Here is a 26,556-nt window from a genome sequence, read left to right as displayed (position 1 = left end):
CCGCCTAAAAAGAAAACGCTTTCACCATGGTTCATTTTATTCGTCATATGCCTCAGTGCATCTGAAGCATCGCATACACCGCATGAGCATATTATATAATTTCCATATATATTCAAGCGGGGAAAATCAAGCTATTCAGCTCACGTAGGGAAGAAAAATTGAACGTGCGAAAGTTTCCACATTCCCATCGTCAGTTCTTGGTTCGCTATTGCCACACATTAAGATGGTGTCAGATCTTGTTTTTTAAACAGATATATCTTCATTATCTATTGTGGACCGACTTCTTGCTTTGACACCACTCCTGTCCCACTCAGTAATTTTGTACCCTGTTCTACAAGCACTGCTCTTTGGCGCACATTGGTACAAGATGTTTTTGAATCTATTAGTGTAAAGTGTATCGTCTGCTTGTCATGTCAAAGGTGATGAATTATATGGTAATATTTCCAAACCATTGATGGGAACATAGAAAAAAATCCTTGTAAACGGGAAAAAGGAGGACACAGCGACCATAGAGGGACAGAATGCCACGGTTCAGTGTAGGGCGCGAAATTATATTCCCCATGTCTTTCCTACTGTTTAAACAAGGAAAGGCTTTCGTTGAAGTGTAAAGCACTGCAGGATCTTTCATTTTATTGAAGTTCTAAATACGTTACAAAAGATAAACCCTCTAGATGATAAGAGAAAGATTTGCAAGTCAATATTTAAATATGTATGCTTTCAAAAATTAAAATTTTAATATATTTTACATGTTTCATATTGAATAATCTAAAATCAGTTCAAATTCTTTCACATTAAGCGAGATTTCAGGAACACGGTGGACAGATGTTATACGATCTTTTATGATGCGTTTCTTTAAAAAAATTCTGTTAACATATACACCTGCACGCTTTATGGCCATAGGTATCGGAGAGCGCGAGGCCGAATTCACCTGTTCAGTGTATTGACCCACTATACCTTATGACGAGAAATGAGAGGCAAATAAATATTGTATGATGAAAGAAGTACCGAAAATACATACCTGAAGCAAATTTGCGAATAAGTTGTTCCTTGTTTTCCACTATATAATCCAATCCTAAAGAGGAATCCATGACGGTTTTAATACATTCCGCACAAGATATTAATAAAACGCTGTCCAAAAAAGTGGACGATTTTTGGTTAGCAATTTGTTCCAAACTTTCAAACAGAATTTCTAGCCCATCTTGATGCAAAAATTCCAAAATCCATTCCGGATTGGATTTCGATTTAATAAGTTTCCTTTTCAAAGTGGAGTATGTATTGACTGAAGGTAAACGTAACAATTCGACTAGTCGTTTTGGATGAATGGATAAGGAGTTGGTATTGTCAATCCACGCCTCTTGAACTGGTGAATAGCCAATAGAAACGCGCCTAACAGCATAAGCCCACCTTTTATGTCCAACTTTGGGAAAGAGACGTTCCTTAGATGAAGCGAAATCGACTTCACTATCAGACACACTTTCCTCCATCCCTGAAAATCGAGGAGTTATCCCTGTAAAAAAAAATACACAAAAATATTTTCTCATATTGTATCGAATAATTGTCAAAAAATGTGTGAAAATTTTACAGTTTTGAATGCATAAATCGGATTTATGAAAACATGTGTTTCTATCGTAATTTGCAGTGTCATAATTTAAACACATTTAAATGTTCGGGAGAAAATGACTATTCAGACAGATAAAGAAAATAAAAATCTGTGTTCATTCAGTGAGCCTTGAGACTTCATTTGAGAATGAAAAAGATAAATAAAACAGCAAAATATTTCATAATTAAAGTGTTATGTAAACTGTAACATTCTCAAGACCAAAAATAACTCGATTTATGAATTATAAAACAGGTGCATATTTATGTTCTCAGACATGCTTCTATTGTACGTTTCCAAATTCAAATGAATGCAAATAAATTTCTTGCTTCAATATAAATGCAAAGTTAAATTTACAAATATTATTCATCAAAATGAAATGATGTTTTTCGAAATATGTGCGATTGTACAAGTTCTATGAAATAAAATAATTGATGAACATTTTTAAAATAAAAAAGCTTTCTTAGGGAAAAGGATATTTCAATATTGATAGTACATGTATGAGCAAAAATAAAAATCACGATAGCAGAAAAGGACAAAAAACAGTTTATCTTTCATGATTGCAGTTGTTAGGTTTTTTGCCTTTTTTGATGAGTGTTTATATTTTTCTAACAACTAAACTGAATTCAAAATAAAATATCCAGTAAAATAGCCCGATAAATCTATATGGTGAAATTAACAAATCATAAAATTAAGGAAAATTTTAAAGACGTTTACTTAGTTCTAACATTTTTATCATAAATAATTTTTTTTTTCAAAGACAGTTAAAATTATAATGAGATATGATTTGAATGAAAAATGGAACACTTTTTAGTATGTTGATTTTACTTTCCCATTATAGACTGGCACTTGATCATTTAGGTTTTATCTGCAAATTACCGGCCCATATATTCATTCTTATTTGAACGTTACTATAAGTTTGTAATAAGGAAACTCGTTTTGGCGATGGCAACTTTAGTCGAATTTCAAAATATGTTCTCCAATATTGATATAAACTTTTAGAGATGTTTGCGGTAGAGCTCGACCTCTTGTTGGTAAAACAAACTTTCTCAAATAAATTGCTTTAAAGAACCGTTTGTAGGTTTTCAGTGTTACAAAGGATGCAGTTATCTATTCTGTTTGCAGTGATTATTTATATGCTTCTACGACTGCTAAATAAACATAATTAACAAGAATGTACGTGGCCTATATTTTGTAAGGAAAGTATTTCCGCGTGGACATTTGACCTTCCTGAAGTTTACATTATTGAGTCTTTGCAACATTATTTTCTTTTATAGTCACGAAAGAAGCTACCGTGCTTCAAAAGTTCTCAAACTACGTGATTCATGTAGATAATTATACGCTTTGTAAAAGTACAACGTAAAAACGATTTACTTTTTGCTCTAATTTAATAATGTTTATTGAATCACGCCTAACAATGAAACTACCAATTATTGCATTAGTTTTGTAAGTATGCAAGCATTCAGTCTAAATGCGTGAAGGTTGCCATTCATATGCATTGTTGAGATGAGTGAAATAGCACCAATAATAGGAAATGGGTAAAGAAATCGTTTTACACACCTTTCAATTATATGGTTTGTGCATTATAATTTGATCAGGATAAACGACCAAGGGCCACTTTTTGAGAGAATATCTTTTCCAAGACAAAGAAAAAACCTCAAAATAGATGTAGATTTCATATCTCATTACACCTATTAATGATATGAAGAATCTGAATTTTTGAGGTTCTCTTGATATAAAACAAACAGGTCATCAGTTTAAAGGCTTTGCTCAACTATTATCAAAACACCTTTGTCTGATCAATTTCACTAAAGGAATACCAAGTCTGTATAAATTGGCTTATCTTATGAAAAAAAAGATTTATCTACCATCCACACAAATAAAAAATACTTGATATAAATGAATGTGGAAATTAAGCTGCCTTTTGTGCTTTACATATGAAGAATCTGAGATTTGCACAGAAGCACTGACTGACCCCACAATGCATTTTCTGACAAGACAACTGAATGTCTTGTCACCTTACTTGTGAATTACAATGTTCAACTCTCCGTTAAAACAGAACAACCTTGTGTAATCAGGCGTAAGAATCGTTAACCTTCAACCTCTACCAAGCCGGCACATTTAACTGACACCATGAAATTAAAATCACTTTACCACAAAACACTCCTAATATACTGCCTATCCGTAAATAAACAAATTTTCAAGATATTTCTTCTCTCGATACACTTTTGATCTGAGGCAAAGTCAATGGAAAGTAACTCGCATCATCGGAAAAATGACAATTTTCCCATAGTTTGTTACCTGAAACAGTTAAAATTATGATTTTTATTAAACTTTTTAAATCATATTTCAAGAAACTGCATTTCTTAATGTTCTTTGACATAAAATCACAATAAAGCTCGGCAAGTAAGGTGCTCACTTCCGGTCCAGAGAGTTCATAGCCTGACACGATAGTCGTGTTTCTTTCCTAGATGACCCTAATGCTTCGATGTTGTAAGACACACCCAGTTTGGGACACGAGATGTTCTTTCACATCTTAACATGAACCAAAACACCTTTTCATCTTTTTTATCTAAATAATACATTACACACTTACAATCCATTAGTAGCACATGGCTGCTTCACAAAAAAGCCTTAAAACAAAGGGAGAAATCACGGGAACAAAACAATGTCGTCAATTCAATTACTGTCAATCTTTGTTACTACGGAGGTATATTACATGTTGGTTAAAATTTATTCTTGACGTGATTTCATGTAAATCTTCATCTAGATAGCAATCTTTGAAGAATAAATAAATGCAGCAGTTGTTACCTCATTGTACGATTGACCCCCAATAATTACGTTAATTTTATTTATTTACTAAAATGTCTTCATTAGAACATAAATACGAAATCGTAGATAAAAATCAAAGCGGCATTGTATTGTGCTTTGGATGTTTGTCTTCATTCCTAACCTGGACGAACCACGGGTCATGACCTTTATAAGATAAGTAGGCGTTAGAGAACAACCCCGGGGGACGAGAAAAACAAGAGACCGTGTGACACAATGTTTTCATCATCACACTAATACACAATACCTTAACAAATGTACTCAGATGACAGTAAAAGTAGGCTAAAACACCCCCTGCAATAAATACCTTAGGACGATAATTAACTGGCGAATGGAACCTTATCAAATCTCTATAGTTAATGGAGAAAATTAAAACCCTTTTATCATAAAATTATGACTATAATTTTTCAAATATTTTACAATCACGTTTAAGCACATTAAGATTTTCAAGATAGAACTCATATTTTATAAAACGAGTTATTGTCTACTATAGGAAACTCAGATTCAACGACCACGGGAACGTCTTAGTGTAATTTAATTATATTAAGGAAAAGCAAAGATAAATAGTCCAAGGATTATAACACAAAAGGCAAACAAGGTCACTGCAGTGCTTAGAATTCTTCAAATTGAAAATTCTATGCGCCAAAAAGTCTCTCCATAGACAATGAATACATGGAGTTCATCACCCCACCCATCCATCGGCTTTGTTACTGGACAATCTTTTAATTGAACCGCATGCGTCATCAACACCTATTTCACCACCAGATCCGCCTACAAAATTCAGAGGAATCGCGGGTTGACGAGCAGATGAAATTGTGCGATAACACTGTGTAAAACTAACCCGATTATAAATATTTCTTTGATGTATTTGATTTCCACGGTTGTTAATGTATATTTAAATCTATATAATTGACTCTTAAACGTTGTGTCTGTATTAATTCCCTTTTTTTGCCTATTGCGTGCCATATCACTTTGATAAAAAAGAAAAGAAATGAAGATACAATCTTAATTTAATAGCTGGAAACTTGACTTCGTCCGTCTTTTACAGGTATATGTGTATTACCAAAATTTTAATGAATAAAAGTCGTGTGAACAATAAAGGAAACGCACCTAGAAGCCGACATGAATGCTAGAAATTTAGAATAGGTGAAATATCATACTTCTAGTGGCGCGTGCGACGCCAGGATACGCTTGTGGTATAACCTCGTTTTAATATAAACACCGTAAGTTTTTTCTTTATCAATGTGATGATGAGACAAAGGCGCATGAAAAGCTTTGCTTAACCATGATCTTGAAACCCCGAGGAATGAATAGATTTTTCTATTATCTACATTTATCTAATGAAACGATGACACAAGCCAAAAATATGTTCATAGAGACAACTATAGTAGACAGGTAAACCATAAAGTCATATAAGACCATCAGCAAATATCATCCTTCAATTAAGCCAAAAGGGTTAGTTTTTTCTCTCAATCCCTTTTCCTTTGACCGTTTGCTAAAAGACAACCCTCTTTCAAAAGTACATTATATATTAAGCTATATATATGAATCTATGAAATAAGATGGTTAGTCTAACCTACACTTGGTCTAAAATAAAACCTACCAGAACAACAAAGTACAAAACTACAACAAACGACCCAGAGTTACAAGTGTTCTGTATCGGTGACCTCAGTTTGGTTCAGATATTGTGCTGCTGGACAAACAACTACTTACTTAAAGACGCACAAAGACGAAAAATTACTAAAACCGTATAAAAAAAGATACACAGTCTATTATAAGGGTAAACAAGTTGAACAAGTTATTGAAGACCTCTTCCTCACCTCTGAGAGAGGAATAGAAACTCTTTATGGTCCAGCCTTCTAAGTCTTCCAAAGGAGATAGGTAACAATCGTAAGATTAAGGCATCTCAGCATACTGAGGTCAGATCGGGTGAATTTTAAAACAGCCGAGCAGTAAAATACAGAGAATACTAAAATGCATTTGGATACAATTGGGCAAGTGTCTTTTTAGAAATATAAACACTGGGCAAGTCAACAAGAGGTCAAAACTCGGTGGTAACGAAACAGTAAACAATTTACTTGCTGAAAGATGCATTGCACAAGTATATTGTTGCATGATTTAACTGTTTTTCGTGGGTTCTATGGTTGCACTTGAACAAAGATCCTTGTTAGCAGATGTGCACACGAACAAGGGTGACATCTTATTTGGAAAAGAGACCAACAAGGCAATAAACATCGTCTGCCCATAACCACACACAAGCACGTCCTCAACAGATCCCAATCGTCTGCAACCATTAATGCTTCATTTCATCACCTTTTTATTTATCAACTGTGACGTAATGAGAGACGTGAGAAAATTTCTTTCGATTTGGACCTTGCTTTTTTCCCTGTTCCTTTTTCGAATCTTAAGGTCATAAAACAAAGCTTCAGGGAGAGCTATAGAGGTCTTATCTGTCTTCTGATTTAATTCTGCACAATAGCAGACGATGATGACGTGATCTAAGCTAATGAAGCAATGGTGTTTACACTCACTAAAAACAAAGACGCCAGTTTGAACAACGCGCCAATGACCGCTAGGACAAAAGTGATACATCAAGTTCGATTTTTCCCCCACAACAGATATTTTAAGCCCAAGTTATCGAAAATTTTGGGGTATACCCCCCTTGATATTTTTTTTTTGCCCTGTCTCTCTGTTGTTCGTCCATAAAACTTGAATTAGCTTACCAATAACTTTTTATTGGTTAAATCTATGGCTTTAATATTTCACAGGAATATTTCTTGTGACAAGACCTATCATTAAAAACCAAAAGAAGTACTAGTATCCTCTTGAGCTCAGCCTTGGTATTTGACCAACTTTTGCAAAAAAAAAAAAAAAAAAAAAAAAAAAAAAATTACCAAACTTGAATCTTCGCCATGACTCTTGCATGGTTTATGCTAGGACTTTCAAACTTTATATTTGCATCCCTTGTGATTATAAAACCTTTCTATAGGTACAAATATATATTTCATTTTACGTTAGGTTTTGACCTTCTTTTGATAATCTCTAATCTTGACCACGACCTTTTGAACTGTTATGGGTATGACGAATTTTAGAAAAAAAACAACTTTTCGCCATTAACTGCAATACGGGAGCATCGGGTTTTTTTTTCACAAAGTAACATACATTATTTTGAATAAGAAATAACATACTTTACTTAGTATATAATATATCATATGTTTTAAAATCTTGCATTTTGTAGAGAACCCGTATTCTTCATCATTTCTGCAGAGTAAAATATCAACGATTGGGATTAGTGACCGCTGCATTGCACATAATGCAATTTATTCATCAGCATGTTAATAATGATGATGAATAAATTATAACATACTATTTTTATGAAGACCAAAATAGTGTTATAACTAAATCAAAAATAAACTGTTAGGTCACGATGTCACAAAGGAATCGTATGCTGCATCCAGGAGTTACTTGGCGCAGTTTTCAGAATTCCATAGGGTGTTCTTCCAGCCAAGAGTAAACATACTTATATTATACTGTATCAATATATATAAACACAGTCTAAAAACCAGAATGCATTTGTCTGCTCTATTGAAATTAATATCGTATGTTTTGAAAATTGACTTACTTAAGTATTATCAAAGGCGCCGCCACAGGTTGAACTGTCTGTTTAAATCGATCAAACAGTATTGTGCCATTTCATCACTCTATAATCTGATGTAATTTAGAAAAATAAACTTCCATTAATTTCAATATAAGCCTCCGTTTGGTGCAGATCTACGCATATTTGCCTTGTGCGAACAATACATTCTCAAAGGAACAGGGGTTAAGAATTCAGGACCCTTCATTATCTTAAAACACAAACAAATGTATCATCTATTTCACTAATTTGTAAAGACTGAATACAGCATGACAACATGATGAAAACCCGGTATAGCCCTATTGTAAACTTAGTGCTCATTGGCACAAAATTACCCATTGTCTTTAACGCAGTCTTAGATAAACTGATACTGTGATATCGGATGTCCGTCAAAGAGTCGCAATGCTTGGCACTGGGTAGATATTTCTATTTTGTCCCTTTTTACTCTACTGGTGTCATTTACCAAAAAAAAAAAAGTCATACAACATGGTCAACGTTTCTCTGGGTGAAAAAAATTTTTCCTCATGAAGAGAAATGTATAAACCTTGAAAGAAATTGTGTGTCAAAGAGAAAACCATAATTTTAACTTTTATTCAATCAAAGATTATTAAAGGCAAAATTAGCAAATAAATTACAAAATTAATTTGCAGCCAATGTGCTACGCATAAATTGACTTATTAAATTCAAAACCGTGACTTTATTTCGTCCCTTAGACAGTATACATCAAATGAGAGCTCTCTACAGAACATCGTTATATATGGTTCTGCATAGCAATGCAATGACAATCTGGCAAATTTAAATTACATTTTTGCCTACCGATGCAGAAGCTTTTTATACTTATAATGATTTTTCCATACAATGCTCATTTATTTATCAAGATTCTTGGCATATAACCTGCTTGATTATACACTGTAGAGTGGACTTTTACCATCAGGAAAATGTAGATTAGTCACGTAAAATGCATTCATGGATTTTGAAAATTTACAAAGCAGTAGTGATTGTGAATACAACTTCGAAAATTGCCTTTATTGTTTAATGAAAAATATGTTTAGTCTTCAACCCAAAATATTTTAAGTTATCTATGCATTATTTACCACATCCTGATTTTTTCAATCAGAGCCAATTAGCTTGCTTCGCTTTCACTAGTAAAGGATATTTACCATGGCGGTTGTCAAAACATGCATATAGATGTATATATGTCTTATCCTTTTGATGATCTCGATAAAGGGACAAGATGATATCCAAAGAATTTGACAGATTTTGTCAAAACGCCGAACTCTATCTCCATAACACTTTAACCTGGTATTTAGCACCAGGGGAAAAATACACACACTTAGATGAAAATTACTACGTGTATTGCATTACAACTTCAAAAGCAGGCGTGTTTCGTATGAGGTACACAAGAACTGCAATGTCAGATCGAGATGGTACCGATAATGGTGTTCGATTGGTCACCTTGGTAGAGTTTTAAATCAAAAAACTTATCAAAATTACATCGTTATATATTACTTTTATTTGAGAGCTTGAGAAAATAGTGTTGACAATTTGCAAACATAACGCCGTTTGATTCAAATGTATTACATCACATCAATATGGACGTGCATAATTTACTCTTACAATATGAAATGTTTGCAGAAGAAGTAAGGCACTTAAAATTTAACAGCGAATAATTTCGTGATTCATAATGACAAAATTCTAAGAGTGCAAGTGTTACTTCAAAATAAAAATATGCACGATACTAGATCTGTTACTATAAAAAGAAATTCGGTATGCACAAACATGTGAGCATATGAAAATGAAAGCCATAAGCATACACCTGCTCATAAACTTATTAAAATACGTTTATCTACCGTCGGCCTTCAAAACTGATAAACTTTGCATTTGAGATATCATACTTAAGAACGATTTTAAGCCTAAAGGAAGTCGCCGTCTTGATTTGTCAATTGGGGTCAAAGGTCATCTAATTTCAAAGAGTTGACTCCTGCTGCGATAGTGGACTATTTTTTCTTCGTGTTGATATAATTCAAATTAGAACAGTTTTGGGGGTTGAATTCTAAAGATATCGTAGTAATTTAAACAGAAAGCCCGCACTGGAAGCCAAGTAGGGTCAAAACGGTCTTTATTTTTGTTGATACCTGGTTATTAATTGTATTTACCTTGCCAGTTTCTAGCTAAAATAAAGACTTGATACAGTAAAAATTACCACGTTAATACGTCATGAAAAACGATAAAGCATCTAGATTTCTGCAGTGTCTATATGCTTCTACTGGCAAAGCAAAGGTGCCAATAGACGTAATTCGTTATATGCAGATGTTATAAAACCGGGTCTAATGCACGCAGGAAACCCCTAAACCAAGACGTAGGACTTTTTTCAAAGATACTTCAAGAAAACAGACCACTCAAGTATTATACAAAGAACACTCTATAATTCTCTTTAACACTTAAAAAGAGATAGTTAAAAGTTTTGAAGACCACAGATTTACGACATGGAATACTTAGTATCTTTTAAATTTTTCAAACGATTGCGTTTTTCGCAATTCCCTGTCAATTCTTGTTGAAGTTGTAATGGATTGTGTCATAAATCAATTTTGAAGTAAAAGGTTATTTGATACACAATTTACTAAATTATCTGTTTAAATATTGGAGCCAGGGAATATCTTTCACTACATAATTACCTACATGCATTTACTAGTTCCAAAAGCTCGCCAATGTCGTCTCGAATTTCCTTTGTACATGTACTTTTATGTTTTTTAAAGTAAGCCATTTTGTTTAGATCTCTATTTAAATTCATTTTTTTTTAGATAAAGCTATAAATACGAACCACATACGATGTAAATCAAATACATTCATTTTCCACACTGTTTTCCTGACTTTAAAGTTATGTTTCCTCTTTACCTCGGCTTCAAAATTATCTTGGAAGTTCAAATTCGAATTTCCGTAAGCTGCAAAAAATAGGAATTTAACAAGAAAAGAAATGAGCCAATCACACACATTTGTGCTACGGGAGGAACGAATCTTCATCATGTATGATTTTGTTTATTTTATGTAAATATACTAGTATGTAGTTCTGCAAGTACTAGTACTCTAATCGCTACATTATCAACATTATCCAGTAGTGGACATTTGATGTTGATTTTGACCATTTACGTTCTATAATGACCACAACAGTATCATAAAAAGCCTCAAATCAATATTATTTGGGAGAACAAGAGCCTTGTTGTAGTTTATCGTAAGCAAGCACACAGGGGGTATATCAGAAACACACTTGATTACTGCTAAAGAACCCATGTGACAAGCGTAATTCCGACCCAGAACATTAAGACATGAAATGTCAAAACCACTTGGATTATCGACACTTACGGACATTTAATGACAATCATTTGAACGATTCTGTAAAACTTGTTTGCAGATCAATAACATTTGAAAGATTACAAGGCAACTGAAATCCACTGGTACAGGGGTCTTCGAGGACAAAATAACCAAGTTTGGAAAAGTAGTTTACCTTTGAAAAAGTAGGTTATTTGTTGAAAGGGTATAAATGTGTCAAAATAGATAATTGCCTTTCTAAAGAATGGTTTGTTGATAAAATATTTGGATTTGACGCAAGACCTTTTTTTCGAAGTCAGTAATCTATTTTAAACACATAAGTAGTCATCACAGTCAAATACATTTGGTTTAAACTTTTATATTAAATTTACTGATTTGACATTTTTTTCAAATAATTTTAGCCCAAGTTATTTGAAAATCAATTGAAAAGTTCTTAGCTTCATTTTTCAGGGGGTTTAAGCAAGGACCCTTTTTACACAAGTGCAAAATGTTTTAAGACATTGAGAAAATTAAATTGAAAAAGGTAAAAATATTGGGCTTAACTATTTAATTTGCAATACACATGTATTTGGTACGTGACAATCACCCCGAGGAATAATTTTAAAATAGAACGCAGTGTCAGAAACAGAAACCATATCGTTTTCTTTCATGGAGAAAATACATATATATGAATAGCATGTTCTATTACTTTATCTTGGCCTGTTCATATGTTAAGTATACTTAAATTGATTATAAATTGAGTAAAATACTATTCGAAATCAGTAAGTGATACTAATATTAGATTGCAATGAAATGCCGATCATGGGGCTAGGAAGAAAACAAACGACAAAATGACAGAAAAACAATTAAAGATAATTTATTCGAAACCCTGTGTACCGTCAGATAAGGAAAATTCTTCAGAATAAGGATCGAAACCAACACAGGGTCACACAGCAAATTTTCCACCATTGTGAAGCAGAATCAGTTGCGGGTAAAACCCCATCGGTTGGCCAGACAAGCTAAATTCGCATGGTATACTCTAAATGACACGTCCCAGGTCATTTTGGGGGAGGGTATTCCATTCCTTTTGCAATGCTGCAGAAAGTTTTTGAACATTGGTAGGAGGTTGTTGACGTTGGCTTAGTCGCTGTCCAATTACTAGTATGTCCCAGACATGATCGATGGGGGAAAGATCCAGACTGAGTGCGGGCCTTGGTAATGTTGTGATATTCAGCTGTTGGAGATAATTTTTGATGATATCTTGTTCCTATGTTATCTGGCATGTCATGTTGAAAACATGAAACGGCGGCCATAACGATGTTCAAACGACACAACATAGGGTGCCAAGATGTTGTCCCGGTAGTAATGCCCTTTGACACCTCCAGCAACAACATACAAGTCTGTTCTCCCGGTAATGATGCTCTCCACACCATTACAGACCCCCCCATACCATTATGTCTAATGACATGAACGCCATGGGAACGTTCGTTACGTCGACTCCAAATCCCCCTGCGTCTGTACAAGAAGTCCACAGTGAACCTCGACTCATCTGAAGACATTACGTGGTTCCATTGGCGATTATCCCAGCGTTGACGGTGACGACACCATTGGAGTCGGGCCCTAATGTGACGATCCCTCAAACAGGGAATGTCAAGAGGACGTCGTGCGTGTAAATGGAATCTGTGCACTCACTACCAAGCCAGTATGCCTTTGAAGTTGAGACCTTATCTGATTTGATGTTGCAAGACTATTTCTCAAGGCAATAGCGCGGATGAATCTGTTATAAGTTGCTGCCCTTGGTCGACCGGATCGTGGTCTACTAAGTATCCTGAGCAGACCATGGAGCACGATGTCTGGACCAAATTCTGCTGATAACCGACTAGGGAAACATTCATACCCTAACCACAGCGACCTGTCTTGTGCCAACCTGTAGGATGCCAATGCAAGTGACCTCTCATTCTGTGTTAGACGGTGCGTGGTCTCTGTTTAACTAAAAAAATCAACAACGGATAATCTAATGCTTTCTCTTCAGAATTTTTCTTTAGAGTGGCTTTAAACTTCCAATTCACAGGCATGCAAATTTGTGACAGGACACCCTTGACTCCAGACACATCCCAGATCGTGAGAGTGTGATTGATGTGTTTGGGTGATGAATTTCTTTGAAAATGCTACCTCGTTAAGAAACTAAACCACATGTTTTTTTGTATATGAACATTGAAGGGTTTTACATACTACAGTATCCCCTACTTTTTTTCATAGTATATAATGTAACTTTCTATTTATTGGAATTAAGATATGAGGGCAGGTAACTCTCACTCCTTTCTGATTGAAATCAGAACCTTTGATCCGCTCACCTAGATCGCTACATAAGGTAGTGTGCAGTGTAAAGAGTGTTCTTACGAATAGAATTGGGAGGATTTTATTCAATTATAGGATATCAGTTTGCAGCAAATACACTACAATCCCAGAGAAAAGGTCCATTTTCAATCCCGACTTCTCGAGCCATTCCGACTGGTCGAAAAACAACACTTTTTTCCTTTCTAACGGACAAACCCAAAATGATTCGATTGGTCCATTTTAAGTCACACGAGTTGTAAAATTCTGCGAAGCAAATGCATTCGGCTCACCTCGGCTGACTACGGTAATCGGCCGAGGTGTGCCGAATGAAGCAAATGATCACGAAAAAAGAATTCATACACAGAAGGAATATCTAATTCGGTACACATATGTGTATTTACTATCATCTATAGTACCTTTTGTCTATATTACAAGGACATGCCTAAAATCTTGATGAAAATGTAGCAATTTAAGGTTTGACAACTCTTTCAAAGCAAGCATTATTAGCAACAACAGTTCGACAGCATCTATAATCCTTAACTAACTAAATTTCCGAAGGAATTTGCAATGAATGAATTAAAAGTACTGGGTGGCAGCATGCTCCTACCTGCCCCAAGCAAAATCCTGACAAGAATAATAGTGGAAAGACTAAAAAATGCTACAGATGACTGACTTCGCCCAGAACAGACAGGCTTTAGAAAGGGCGAGTAGCAGTCAACACTATATGTGAACTTCATGGACTCTGGAAAGGCCTTTGATAGTGTTGAAAGAAAAGACATCAAGAAACTACTGCAGCATTATGGGACGCCTCCTACATTCATTCACCTCATATAATAATTGTATGACGAGGCTACATGCCAAGTCATCCAAAACTTGCAGAAGCCTTTGAGGTGCAGACAGGGGTAAGACAAGACTTGCTACTCACCAATGATTTTTCTAGTGGTAGTGAATCGGATCATGCGGGAAACAACTGGAGATGGCAAGAACGGAGTTCAGTGGACTTTCACTTAGTGTATGGAGGACCTCAACTTTGCTGACGATTTATGCCTTATGTCCCAGAAATATGCAAATCAAGACAAATAGGCTTGCAAATGAAGCAGCAAAGACAGGTGTACAGGTCAACATTGACAAGACATTGGTAATGCGACTCCAAAACAAACAGCAAGCACCAGTCACGCATGCTTGGAGAGCATAATATGAGAGATGTAGACTCATTTACATACTCAGGGAGCATCGTCACAGCCACTGGTGGAACAGATAAAGACATAAAAGCAAGAAAGCCACTAGTTGAACAGATAAAGACATAAAAGCAAGAAAGCCACTAGTGGAACACATAAAGACAAAAAAAGCAAAAATTAATAAAGCGAGACACGTCTTCATTACCCTAAAGGCTGTGTGATGTTAAACAGCATAAAACTTCTATAATATCAATGTTAAATTTGTGCTCTTCTACTAATCTAAAACATAAAGAGTTACCAACACCACCACCGATAAACTACAAACTTTCACAAACAGATCTCTGCGACAAATACTGAACATCAGGTGGCCAGAAAACATAAACAACAAAAACCTGTGGAAAACAACAAAGCAAGACCCAATCACTCATCAAATAGCACGTAGAAAGTGGCGGTGGATTCGCATACCCTCCGAAAACCATCTGGAGACATCACACGCCACGCAATCGAGTGGACCCCCCTCCCCCCAAACAAACGTCGAGTTGAGCGTCCCAAGGCAATTTTGCGAAGGTCATGTGAAAAGGAAATGAGACAGTGTTGACATAGCTTGGAACAATTGAAAGAGGCTGCTCAATACAGAGTGCAACGGAGGACTGTTGCCGAGGCCCTGTGTTCCGCCATAAACCAAAAAGAACCATGATTACACTGTTAATCATAAGAATGAACAGGAAACAAAAGTTCTCACAATACTGCTCAAAAATTATGAACAAGGTTAATTTTCTGTTAAAGTAAGTCAAACTCCAAGTTCAAAATGTCAAAACTAATAAAACCGAATGAAAGGTACCATACATGTGAAGTGTTGAAGCACTAACATCATCCTTTCAAAAGCACTAACACGTCACTTTACAGATTCAAGTCAAACGGAGGTGGATCTATCAGATGAGAACAATTTGCAGTCATGTCTGTTATTTGAATACTGGCAATATCATCATAACAACATAGGCAATGGAAAAACAGTGGCTCTGGTCTGAAGGAAGTTTTGCAGCATAGATTTTCATATTATTTGGGAATTAGCGGATAAAACATGACTCTGCAAGCTTTAATGTAAATGCTTCATATGGAGCTTATTTTATTGTAAATAGCAAATTAAAAGCCTTTTTCATGACAACTATCTTAGTCTATCTATTACTTGTTAAAAAAAGTTTATTATAGTTCTATAAAGACCCTTTGGAACAAAATTTGAATCCCAGTGCATGTCGGATTACAGTCTTTATGTACTTGTTAATAAAAATTATAGTTCTATCAGTTTGCGATGGAAACATTTCTACAATCTAAAATGACGTTTGAATCTAAAATTTGAGTCGTATACATTTAACAGTCATGCTTTCGGTGTGAAAATACGTGATTTTAACTTTTTCTTGTAATCTGTAAAGTAGCATAATGTCCGTAGGTACCGGGGGAGTACTGGGAGAGGGGGGGGGGTGCTGCCCCCCCCCCCCCCCCCCCCAATAATTTTGCCGACAAGTTTTGTACAGAAAATCTACTAAAAGCCTACTATATGTTCGTGCCCCCTCAGTAAAAACGTCTGGTGACCTTTGTTTTTACGTGTCAAATAATTTTTGGCAATTGTTAGTACCCCCAACTGAAAATACGACCATGTTGGCACAAGACAGGTCTTTGTGGTAAGAGCAATGAATGTTTCTCTTAATTGTTATCAGCAGATTATAGTCCAGACATCGTGCTCCGTGGTCTGTTCAGGATAGATTACAATCCGGTCGAACAAGGGCAACAACTTAGACTCAGAACAGACTTGCCTTGAGAAACCGTCTGGTAACAGCATATCAGATAAATTCTCAAATTATAAGGGATATTGGCTTGGTAGTGAGTGGCTTGATTATCAGGCATCGACTGCACATATTTCATTTACACACCCGACATCCTCGTGTCATTTCCTGTTTGAGGGATCATCACATTAGAGCCCGACTCCAATGGTGTCGTGACCATAAACTTTGGAATAATCGAAAATGGAACCAGGTAATGTTATCATATGAGTTGGTGTTCACTGGTGACTTCCTGGACAGACGCGAACGTTTTCCTGACGTTAACGTCATTAGACATGATCGTTATGGATGTGGGTCTGTAATTGTGTGCGGAGGCATCATTGTTGCTGGCAAAACAGACTTGCATGTTGTTGCTGGACGTGTCACAGGCCACCGTTTCATTTTCCAAGAAAACAATGACATATGCCATAAGGCCAGAATCGTAACAGATTACCTCCAACAGCAAAATATCACAACATAACCATGGCCCGCACTCAGTCTAGATCCTACCCCCATCGAGCATGTCTGAAACATGACTGGACAGCGACCACGCCATTTCAACAACATCCTGCCAATGTCCAAGAACTTGCCGAAGGATTGCAAAAGCAATGGAAGGACCTTCGAAAATGACCTTGGACGTCTCGCTAGGTGTATGTCATGCCGAAACCCAGCTTATCTGGCCAACCAAGGGGGAGGGGGTTTACCCGCTATTGACTCCGTATCACAATGATGGTAAATTTGCTGTGTTAGCCTGTGTTGGTATTAACTCTTCTGGAGAATCTGTCCTTTTCAGACTGCACACAGGGTTTCTAATAAATTGACAAATTTCTCCTTAATGGTTTTCTGTCTTTTGTTTTCTTCCTGTCTTCATGATCTGCATGTCATTGTTCTTGTAAATCCAATATCCCCTACTTTTTTATATAGTAGATTCACTTGACCAAAGGCCTGGCTAAACTCAAGAAAGTTTATGCAGACAAGTTTACCATTATCCATTGCTGTAACATCATTCATCAATATGTGTATCAAGAGCAGTTTGGCATAAACGTGACTCTTTAAAACCTGATTTGCATAATAGATCAAATCGGTCAAGAATTTACGGATATGATTACGACCATTCCAAGAAATATTAAACCGCTCACAAAAGTTGAAAGCGCTGGACAAGTAATAGATTAGATGATACAAGTCCCATATGAAAAGAGGAAATCATCAAGGCTATAAAGAAACTATAAAATGGAAAGGCTTGTAGTTACACACTAAAGAATGGAATAGCTAGAGATTTCGGTTGGATAACAGTTGATATGTAAAAAGCAGACACAGAGGCAAGATACTAGTATTTGGAAGAAACTTTTACAACAATTTGGAAGCAAGAAATTATCGGTTTGTTGTGAAGCCCTGATCGTGAAAATACCGGTAAGATGATAAATCGGTCTGGGATAATTACAGATGTATGACCTTTTTGTCTTTCTCCAGAATAGTGATACAAAGTATCCAAGATGGAGTGGAAAAGCAGCTGTGTGAGGAAAGGTTGGCTTTAGACGAGGAAGGAATATAATTATTGCACTCCGTAACATCATAGATTAATTTACCACATGGAACTCAGCATTTTGTACGTTGGTTTTGAAAAGGCGTTTGATTCCATTCATAGAAAGAGCCTTTTTTCTATCTTGAAGTTTTATGGCACCCCAGATAAACTGATCAGAATGGTGAAACGTTACATGAATCATAATGCAGTCCTAGAAGACGGAGAAAAATCTGAATGGTTCCGGAATACAACAGGAGTGAAGCACGGTTGTTTGTTTGTTTGAATGCCGTTTAACTTCCCTTTCGGGAATTTTTCACTCATGGAGATGCCATCACTTGTCGGTGGAGAGCTGCAAATTTTGTCCTATACTCAGCACTTATGGCCGTTGAGCAGTGGTGTTCAACCCACGACGTAGGTATGAACTCTAGAGCGGACGCTCCAACCTCTGCGCCTCGCTGGCGAAGCAGGGTTGCACATTGTCTGGATTCCTATTTTACACCCCGCTTAAAAAGTAGGAGGGTATAGAGTGATCCGGATGTGCGTCCGACAAACCGTTCGTCTGTTATGCTTTGGGGTACCCATCACTTATCCAAAACACCTCTTGTAACTCTCACAGATTTTTAGCTCATCTCGACGAAGCTCACCCCGGCGATGGCGTTAGCTTCGGCTTCCCGGTTGATTTTATTTGTATGTTGTTAAACGTCGAGAATTTTTCACACCACCACTTGCAGATGGAGAGCTGCAATTTTTGTCCTATACTCGACACTCAGGGCCATTGAGTAAGGAGGGATCTTTTTCGTGCCAGCATCTACTGCGACACGGTACCTCGGTTAATAATGTCTCATCCGAAGGACTGGTCTCCACGTCCCACAGTGGGATTCGAACCCGTAACAGAAGGATCAATCCTTACTTCTGGACTACTCCATTCCCAAGTGACTATGAGCCCTACTTGCATGGACGATGCATCTGAAAGACGGACACTACTAGATTTGCTTCGGATGCTGGATCTGACCTACATTTTACAGATGAATGACTAATTAAGTTTTTTGGAGCAGATCCATTCCACAGTAACTGTAAGTCCTACCTGGACCAAACTTGCATGGATGATGCATCTAGGGATGGACTTTACCAAACTTGCTTCGGATGCTGGATCTAACGTACGTTTTCCAGATGAGTGTCCAGGGTAATGTTATTGGAGTAGTTCTGTAGTTTTATTGTGTGTTTTGATTCATCTTGCTTGGATGATGCACCTAAGGGTAGACATTTCCAGAATTTCTTCGGATGTAGGAAATGAAAGACATTTTCTTGACTAGTGAATACGTTAGATTTTGGAACAGGTCAATACTCAAGGAACCATGAGAGAACTTGCTTCAATATTGTTGCCCGGATGCATACTAACTACAATGTACATATGAAATATGATGTGGGATTTGCATTACTTCAGCTGATAGCATTCTTCGAAGTGAACTTCGTAATCTTTGATTACCTTGGGGTTTTATTACATAATGCCATTGTGCACCTCCTATATTACTTTTTGATCTTACACTTATTTCGGGTCTCCCAGAGCAAAACATGGACTTGCCACTTTAATTATATGGGATGGGGGTGGGGGTATCACTTTAGTGAACTCAGTGCTCCCAGTACCTCTACTTTGTTCTTAATCTACTAATTGTTGGTTATAGATTTCGTAATGTGAAGAACTAAAGAAACGACCGACATGCCGTTGATCTTGTTCTACTGTCAAAAGTTACAGACATCAAACAAAAAGACACAAAGACTAAATGAAATTGCTAGTCAAGCTGGCTTCAGAATTCATTAACATTGAAAAATTAGAAGTAATGAGATTCAACTCTGACATACTAGGGCCAGACAAGACTAATGGACAAGACCTGGAGGATGTAGAAACATTTAGTTCCCTCGGAGGTACATGTGATAACAACAAAGGAAGGATCTGATGAGGACATTACCAACAAAGTATGAAAAGCTAAGTCTCAATTTGGAAGGCTCAGAAAAATCTTAAGCTCATCAAATATTCTACATCAAAACAAAAGTAAAGTTATCTAACAGCTTGGTCTAGTCAGTTCTAAAGTATGGAAGTGAGACGTGGAAAATAACGGCGAGACAAAGTAAAACGAAGCACTCTTAAAAAAGTTTTACTTAGTAGTCATTTTTTACTTGAAATAACAAAGATAAGTAATAGATAATTACTAAGCATTTACTTAAAATTTAAAATCAATTACTGAAATATATGTCAATTACTAGATTCAAATGTTTTACTTGATTTTTGCATTTTAAAGAATTGTTTTACTTACACACTAAAAAGTTTTACTTAGTAATTTATATTTACTTAAATTTGTGTATATAAGTAATAACATTACTTGGTCTTTACTTACATTTTACCACTATTTACTATCTAGACACAATCAAAACTAGATGCCTTAGTAAAATCAAGAGAGTTACATGACTTGATAAAATATCAGATGAAGAACTCCGTCATAGAATGTAGACAGCTAGAGTGAGAAGAATAATAACTCAAGAAGTGGAACCTGTTGGTCATGTACCAGGGATGCAGAACTAGAATTTGTACCACCTCACTGACAAGACATCCAGAAGGAAACAGGAAAGTAGGCCGGCCAAAAATAACGTGGAAAAGATCATCAGAACAAAAAAGATTGCAGGGTTGTAATAGCTGGGCATCAGCGAGGGCAACATCAAGAGGCAGTTGGAGGCAGTGTCTTTGGGGTTTACTCAGTATGTGCCAGCGGACACGAAGAGGATAGGTGAGGGTTTTTTTATTACTGAAAAAGCAGTTGTCTTAATCATATCAAAAAGCCTAGTTTTGTACGTTTTGAGGTTACTGGCTTTTGAAAATTTTGGCGATTTTAATTTTTTCCCAAAGCTCTTCTGAGGTTTTGAGAATCTACATCCGATCAACACCACTTTTAGAGAAAGTGTAGAATAGAACGCGTGAAGTTTCTCCTTCACAGCAGTTAAATTTTGTAAAGAGTAAGGTCTAAAGTCGTAAAGAAACTGTGAAATAAGATGACAAAGATTAAATCTAGTTTTTTTTTCTTTTTTGCTTCCTGAAACCTTACACAAGGAAACTGTTTCCAACCTTAATAAGGAAACAATAACCATCGAGGAAGGGAAAATGAAAGAAAAGTGATAATTTCGCAACAAATTAGCTTCCAAAACCCGTTCTAAAACAGCAATTAGTTTATATTTACTCAATATTTTCCGCGTGATTTGATGTATTTTTATGAGCGCTATAAACCGAATGACTTGTGATTAAGCAAATATTTTTGTCAAAAAACGTCACATCGACGTTCAGAAAATTACGACCCGTGAACCCATAAGATGACAATCGGAGTTATTTTATGTACAAATTAATTCCCAATAAATAATTACAGACAGATACCATTCAAAAATATTTCGGACCAATGTCCCGGCCTAGTTTTAATTTTATGAATTAATACAAGTTCTTTAGAAGGAACAATAAGACGATAGGCCGCGATAGATCACCAGCAATTGACGGCTGGTTTTTTCATTAAGACTATCTATATACTTTAAGATCCGTCCGCATCTGATTCAATTCTATAAGATTTGCCATGAAGATACCAAAGAACCGTCTGCGAAGAATCAATTAATTTCTTCAGTAAATTAAATCTGATGGGTATCTAGGAAATTTTTACCAAGTCTTCGTTCAAATGACGCGTGCTGGACTGATATTGGTCCTAATTTATGACTGTTTACCTGTTTGTTATAAAAACAATGACAATTTACATTTTCTCCAATCTGTACGATCAGCCAGAACCGGCATATTCCTCATGAATATGTTTATCGTTCATCTATTCCGAAGAATTATTTTTATAACCTATAGTTTCTAAAGAAATATTTAGATCCAAAATCAAATCATGCGCATCGAAAGAGGAGGATAGATAGAACATTATACAAAACACAAGCAAAGCTTGACTAATAATGATACATATAACTGCATTCAGGCGTCTCTCTGATATTGTACAGATTATTCAGCTGTTTTATCTGTGACATTTATAACTTTAAAACTGTCCTTGTTAAAAAATAAAATAATGCCAAATATATGTCAATAGCCGATCCAAGTGGAATTTAGTAAATGTTGATCCCTTGGCAAAACACTTATAGTGACTTCGTTGTATCGACCAACTTCATATTGAGGTAGATATCTCTGGTTGCAAAATAAAAACTGCCGACTCCTTTATTTTAACTTCGGAGGACCCAAGTCGATTAACAACTACAAAGGTATAATCTCCAAATCCAGCATTGATAAATAAAATTAATCAATGTTGGATTAACAGAGCAACTCTCATTTTTAGCTGTTGGTCGACTTCAGACCCCAGCATTAAAAAAATTGCAAAACAGGTGCATACCCAGATTAAAATAACAAAGCTTATCCTTTTAAAAGCAGAAAATGTAAGTACCTGTACAGTGTATTACCTTTAGTGGATATCGAAACAGATATAAGTCATATATATCAATTTTTTTTAAATGTCAATATATCCTAGAAAGTAAAGTTCCTGTACAGCGAAGACACAAAGCTTGCAATGTTATGCAGCAGTACAAGACATCAAACTGTGAGCCTGTAAACCTAGATGCTTGTACATTTACATTGAGGAAGCTTTATAAAACTTATAAGTAGAAAAGGTGGACACGGACTCTAAGTTCGTTCCTGTAGCCTTCTAAGTTAATTAAGGGCACATAATGGTTATGTTTCATTAATTTTCTTCCCTTTCTAACTTTGAATTGTTTCATTACCAAGATATGGTACTTTTGAAATGAAGGATTTTTGCATTTGGAAGTCAAAACATGAAATTTCCCGAGGCATATATATATATATATACAAATAATACAGGTGACATTAATAGATATATAATTTTTTTTTATCACTTACCCCCTTTATCCAATTTACGTCAACGTACACAGAAAAAAACTTAGACTAAAAGGTTACATGGGAGCAAATCAAAAGCCATCCGGGCACTTGATTTTCAATTTTCTCCGACACTTACATTTCTATCTGTTGATTGATGTAGGTTTTATACGCACTCAACTTTCTGATACCATTTACAACATGGTTCGCTGATAGCATTCATTTTTTCAGAAGAACAGCACTTCCTTTTGTATTGCTCTTTATTTGCTAGAGATTAGGGTACCTTGCCAAAAGCTTTTTTTAAAAATGGAAGATTTGGTTTGTTCGAAAAGAAAACTTTTAGAAATTCTGACATTTAATGCCAAATTTGTTGTAAGTAAGCAGGTTAAAACAATAACCTCTACTTCAATTTCTTTTTAACCGAATTAGATCATTTTGATTTAGTGTTTTTCATAGACAACACTTCCAATACTTAAACAGTATAAAATGCAATCCAGTAATTTGCGATAAAATCGTGCTCACTGCTTCGTGAGTTACGCAAAGAAAATTCGCATGCAGCGTTGCGCAGTGGTTCGCTCTAGGGTCGCCGAGTAAGGAGTTGAATCCCACTTCGGAACGCGCGGAGACCGGTCCCTCGGATGAAATCGTACAAACCGAAGTCCCGTCTCGCAGTAGATTTTGGCATGAAGAGGACCCCTCACTATCTAGGAAATAATGGCGTCTCCGTATGAGTGAAAAATGTTAAACAAATTTTAAATTACATTTGATCATACATTGTATAAAATCAATCAAACTGAATGTATTTATTGTCTTACACATGATACAGTGTGTGATTAAATTAACAGTACTAATTAAATTTTTGTTTCTTTGGTAAAAATGTTTTTCATCGTTATTCCCTGTTAACACACTTTGAAGCTTATCAAACCTTATAGAGACTTCATTCTGAGATGTCTGTCGTGGTAAGTATTTTTAATATAGTGACTGAAATAGCATGACTTACCGCTGATTTTTCTTCACCCCAAACTTTGACTCCGAATGGCACAGTAACCTTGCATACGAATGGAACTTGTATACAAGTCAAAAATCCAGTATGTCAATATAACCGTCTATTTTTTACATAAACACGTTCTATCGGCACTCGATTGAGGGATTAGAAGTTGAAAATTGACACAAGTGATTGGGTATTCCTGTCATATTATTCTATCCATATGCTATTAATAAAAAATGAATTCTGTCAGTGTGGATAGGCCAACTTTTAAAAAGAAAAATGTAATAAAATAAAAGACGAAAAACCTGTTCTGCTGCTTGGATTTAAAAAAAAAGTCAATTTGTGGCTGAAGTCGAGCATGCAGCGCAGATATAATATTTAAATATTTCTCTGTTGTCTCCTTCTAAAATAAATTCAATTATTGGCCAATATCGCATATAGAATAACAGTTTTTATAACACATAGATCATGGATTCCTTTAAAAACATAATTAAATGGCTAAATACTTTAAAAGTACCGTTATAAGATGAATCAATTTTATCATGACTTCAAAGCGGTTGTTAAAGCTTGTGCCGACATAAATCATTTCTATTTAATATTGCTGAATTTCTGAAATATTTCATTAGAACAGAAAAGAAATTATTGAAAACATTTCAACTATACCTTGATTCAAGTTACAAAGAAATGTGCATGATGAGATTGCAATGGCGCTTGCTTTGCAAAATAAAAGTTTCAACACTGGCGAAAGTAAAATCCAAGGGACACTTAAACCAGTTAAGTTTATGAGATTAAAAATATTTATACAACATATCATATTGAATTTCAAGTGGCTACATGGTTAGAACCTTTCTTTAGAATGTAAACTCTATAATATTTTCTCCCTCGCTTTCTGAACTAAAAATGATGAGTGGATGGCACAAACTACTGTAAATCACTTTTTTATTCTCGAGAACTTTATTTTCACGTAATTCCGCGAAACAATATGCTCCTGAAAATATCATTCTCGTACTGAGTATTTCTGAAGATGATTTAGCGCAGTAGCCACAATTCGTGATTTGTCTCCCTAATACAGAGTTAATGTCTATCTCGCGAAAATAAGGTGTTTGTAAAAATTAACTGCCATCTTCCCCATGGTAAATCTCTGCTTTACGTAAAAAAAATTCCGACTATAAAAAATATTTATTTTAACACCCACCCAACTTTACATAGGAAACATTTAATTGAAGTTTTTATTCATTTATTTTTGATAAGTTATATGCAACAAAGAACTAGTAATGAGAATTGTGTTAAAAATGATATGAACCCCAGACATTCAGAATACTAATTAGAACAACAGAAAGTGCATCATAAAATGAAACAGATATGTAAACAGTGTAAAGTTAATTTAAGAAATATATCTTATAAACTGATTCCTGTCATCATAAATACTTAAACAGCAGGGGAAATAACGTCTCCCCTTGCATTAAACCAACATCATTTTGAAATTAGTCATAAAGTATAAGCATATAAAAACGTTACTCAACATTTAAACTTGTAAAATCGATATTTAATTATTGTAAACATCTTTCTTTGTATGTCTGCATTATTGTTTTTGCATTGGTTTTGGCAAAAGAAACAAATACCTCCTTATAATCCAAAAAGCACAATAAAAACGCCTATTGTAATAAAGTTTTTTCTAAAATACTTTTAAAAAATAACAGCCTCAACTTTTGGTTGTCCTGACTGAATTCATGTTTGTTCAAATTTATTACTATTTTCATGCGAGGATTCTATTGTTGAAAATACTTTTTAAAAATCTTCTAAAGCAACCTACAAAAACATACCTCTTTAATTGTTAAGATACTAGTAATTCTACCTCCGTTTTAGAATAATGGCAAAATTAAACCCACGGTCTATGGTACAATAAAAAATACTACTAAACATATACGGATAACAAAGTGGCAACATAGATTTACAATTTACTGTAAACCAACTTTTATTCGCGTGTGAGAAATTTTCGCAAAGTTCGCGAGAGCCTCTTCATTGCGAATATTTCTCGCCGCGAACCGGTCCTTAAAGTGTATGTGTCTATTAACAACAGATCCAAAAAGGCTTGATCGCGAAAATAAATCCTCGCGAACTGGTTTACCCTTTGTCAATCGCGAAATGAAGTCGTCGCGAATAAAAGTTGGTTTACAGTATGGAAATTTCACTCGAGAAATAGTCCTCACCAAAGCCCTTTATTTGATTTGAAACATAAAATTATAATTTGAAATTTCTTTTATACTAATTTTACTATCCTTGAATTCCTCATACAGAGCAGTCAAAAGATATACCACAATCATACTCAATTTATAATTTAAATTTTAACATTGTTTTTGTCCTGTCTCTCTGTTTGCCTGTCTGTTGTCAATTTGATAATTTAAGATTTCAGGTGTTGTGACAGGTCTATGTAAAAATCAGACA

The 26,556-nt window shown here is 35.4% G+C and overlaps 1 protein-coding gene across 5 annotated transcripts in view; it reads right to left on the bottom strand.

Annotated features, from left to right (window-relative positions):
- The window catches only part of LOC134239030 (formin-J-like), a 93,570-nt gene that overhangs the window by 26,432 nt on the left and 40,582 nt on the right, over positions 1-26,556 (bottom strand). Inside the window, exon 1 of one of the 5 annotated variants that reach the window (XM_062721171.1) lies at positions 1,019-1,499. The exons of the other annotated variants lie outside the window; for them this stretch is intronic. Coding sequence (XP_062577155.1) covers positions 1,019-1,484 — 466 coding nt within the window. The 5' untranslated portion in view covers positions 1,485-1,499. Of the gene's footprint in view, positions 1-1,018; positions 1,500-26,556 lie in introns of those variants that run through there. 5 annotated transcript variants of the gene reach the window in all.

Source organism: Saccostrea cucullata, unplaced genomic scaffold (genome assembly GCF_032062105.1).
Source record: "Saccostrea cucullata isolate Sc308-1 unplaced genomic scaffold, CSIRO_AGI_Scuc_v1 ctg149, whole genome shotgun sequence".
Lineage (NCBI taxonomy): Eukaryota > Metazoa > Mollusca > Bivalvia > Ostreida > Ostreidae > Saccostrea > Saccostrea cuccullata.
This window is presented reverse-complemented; position numbering and strand designations above follow the sequence as displayed.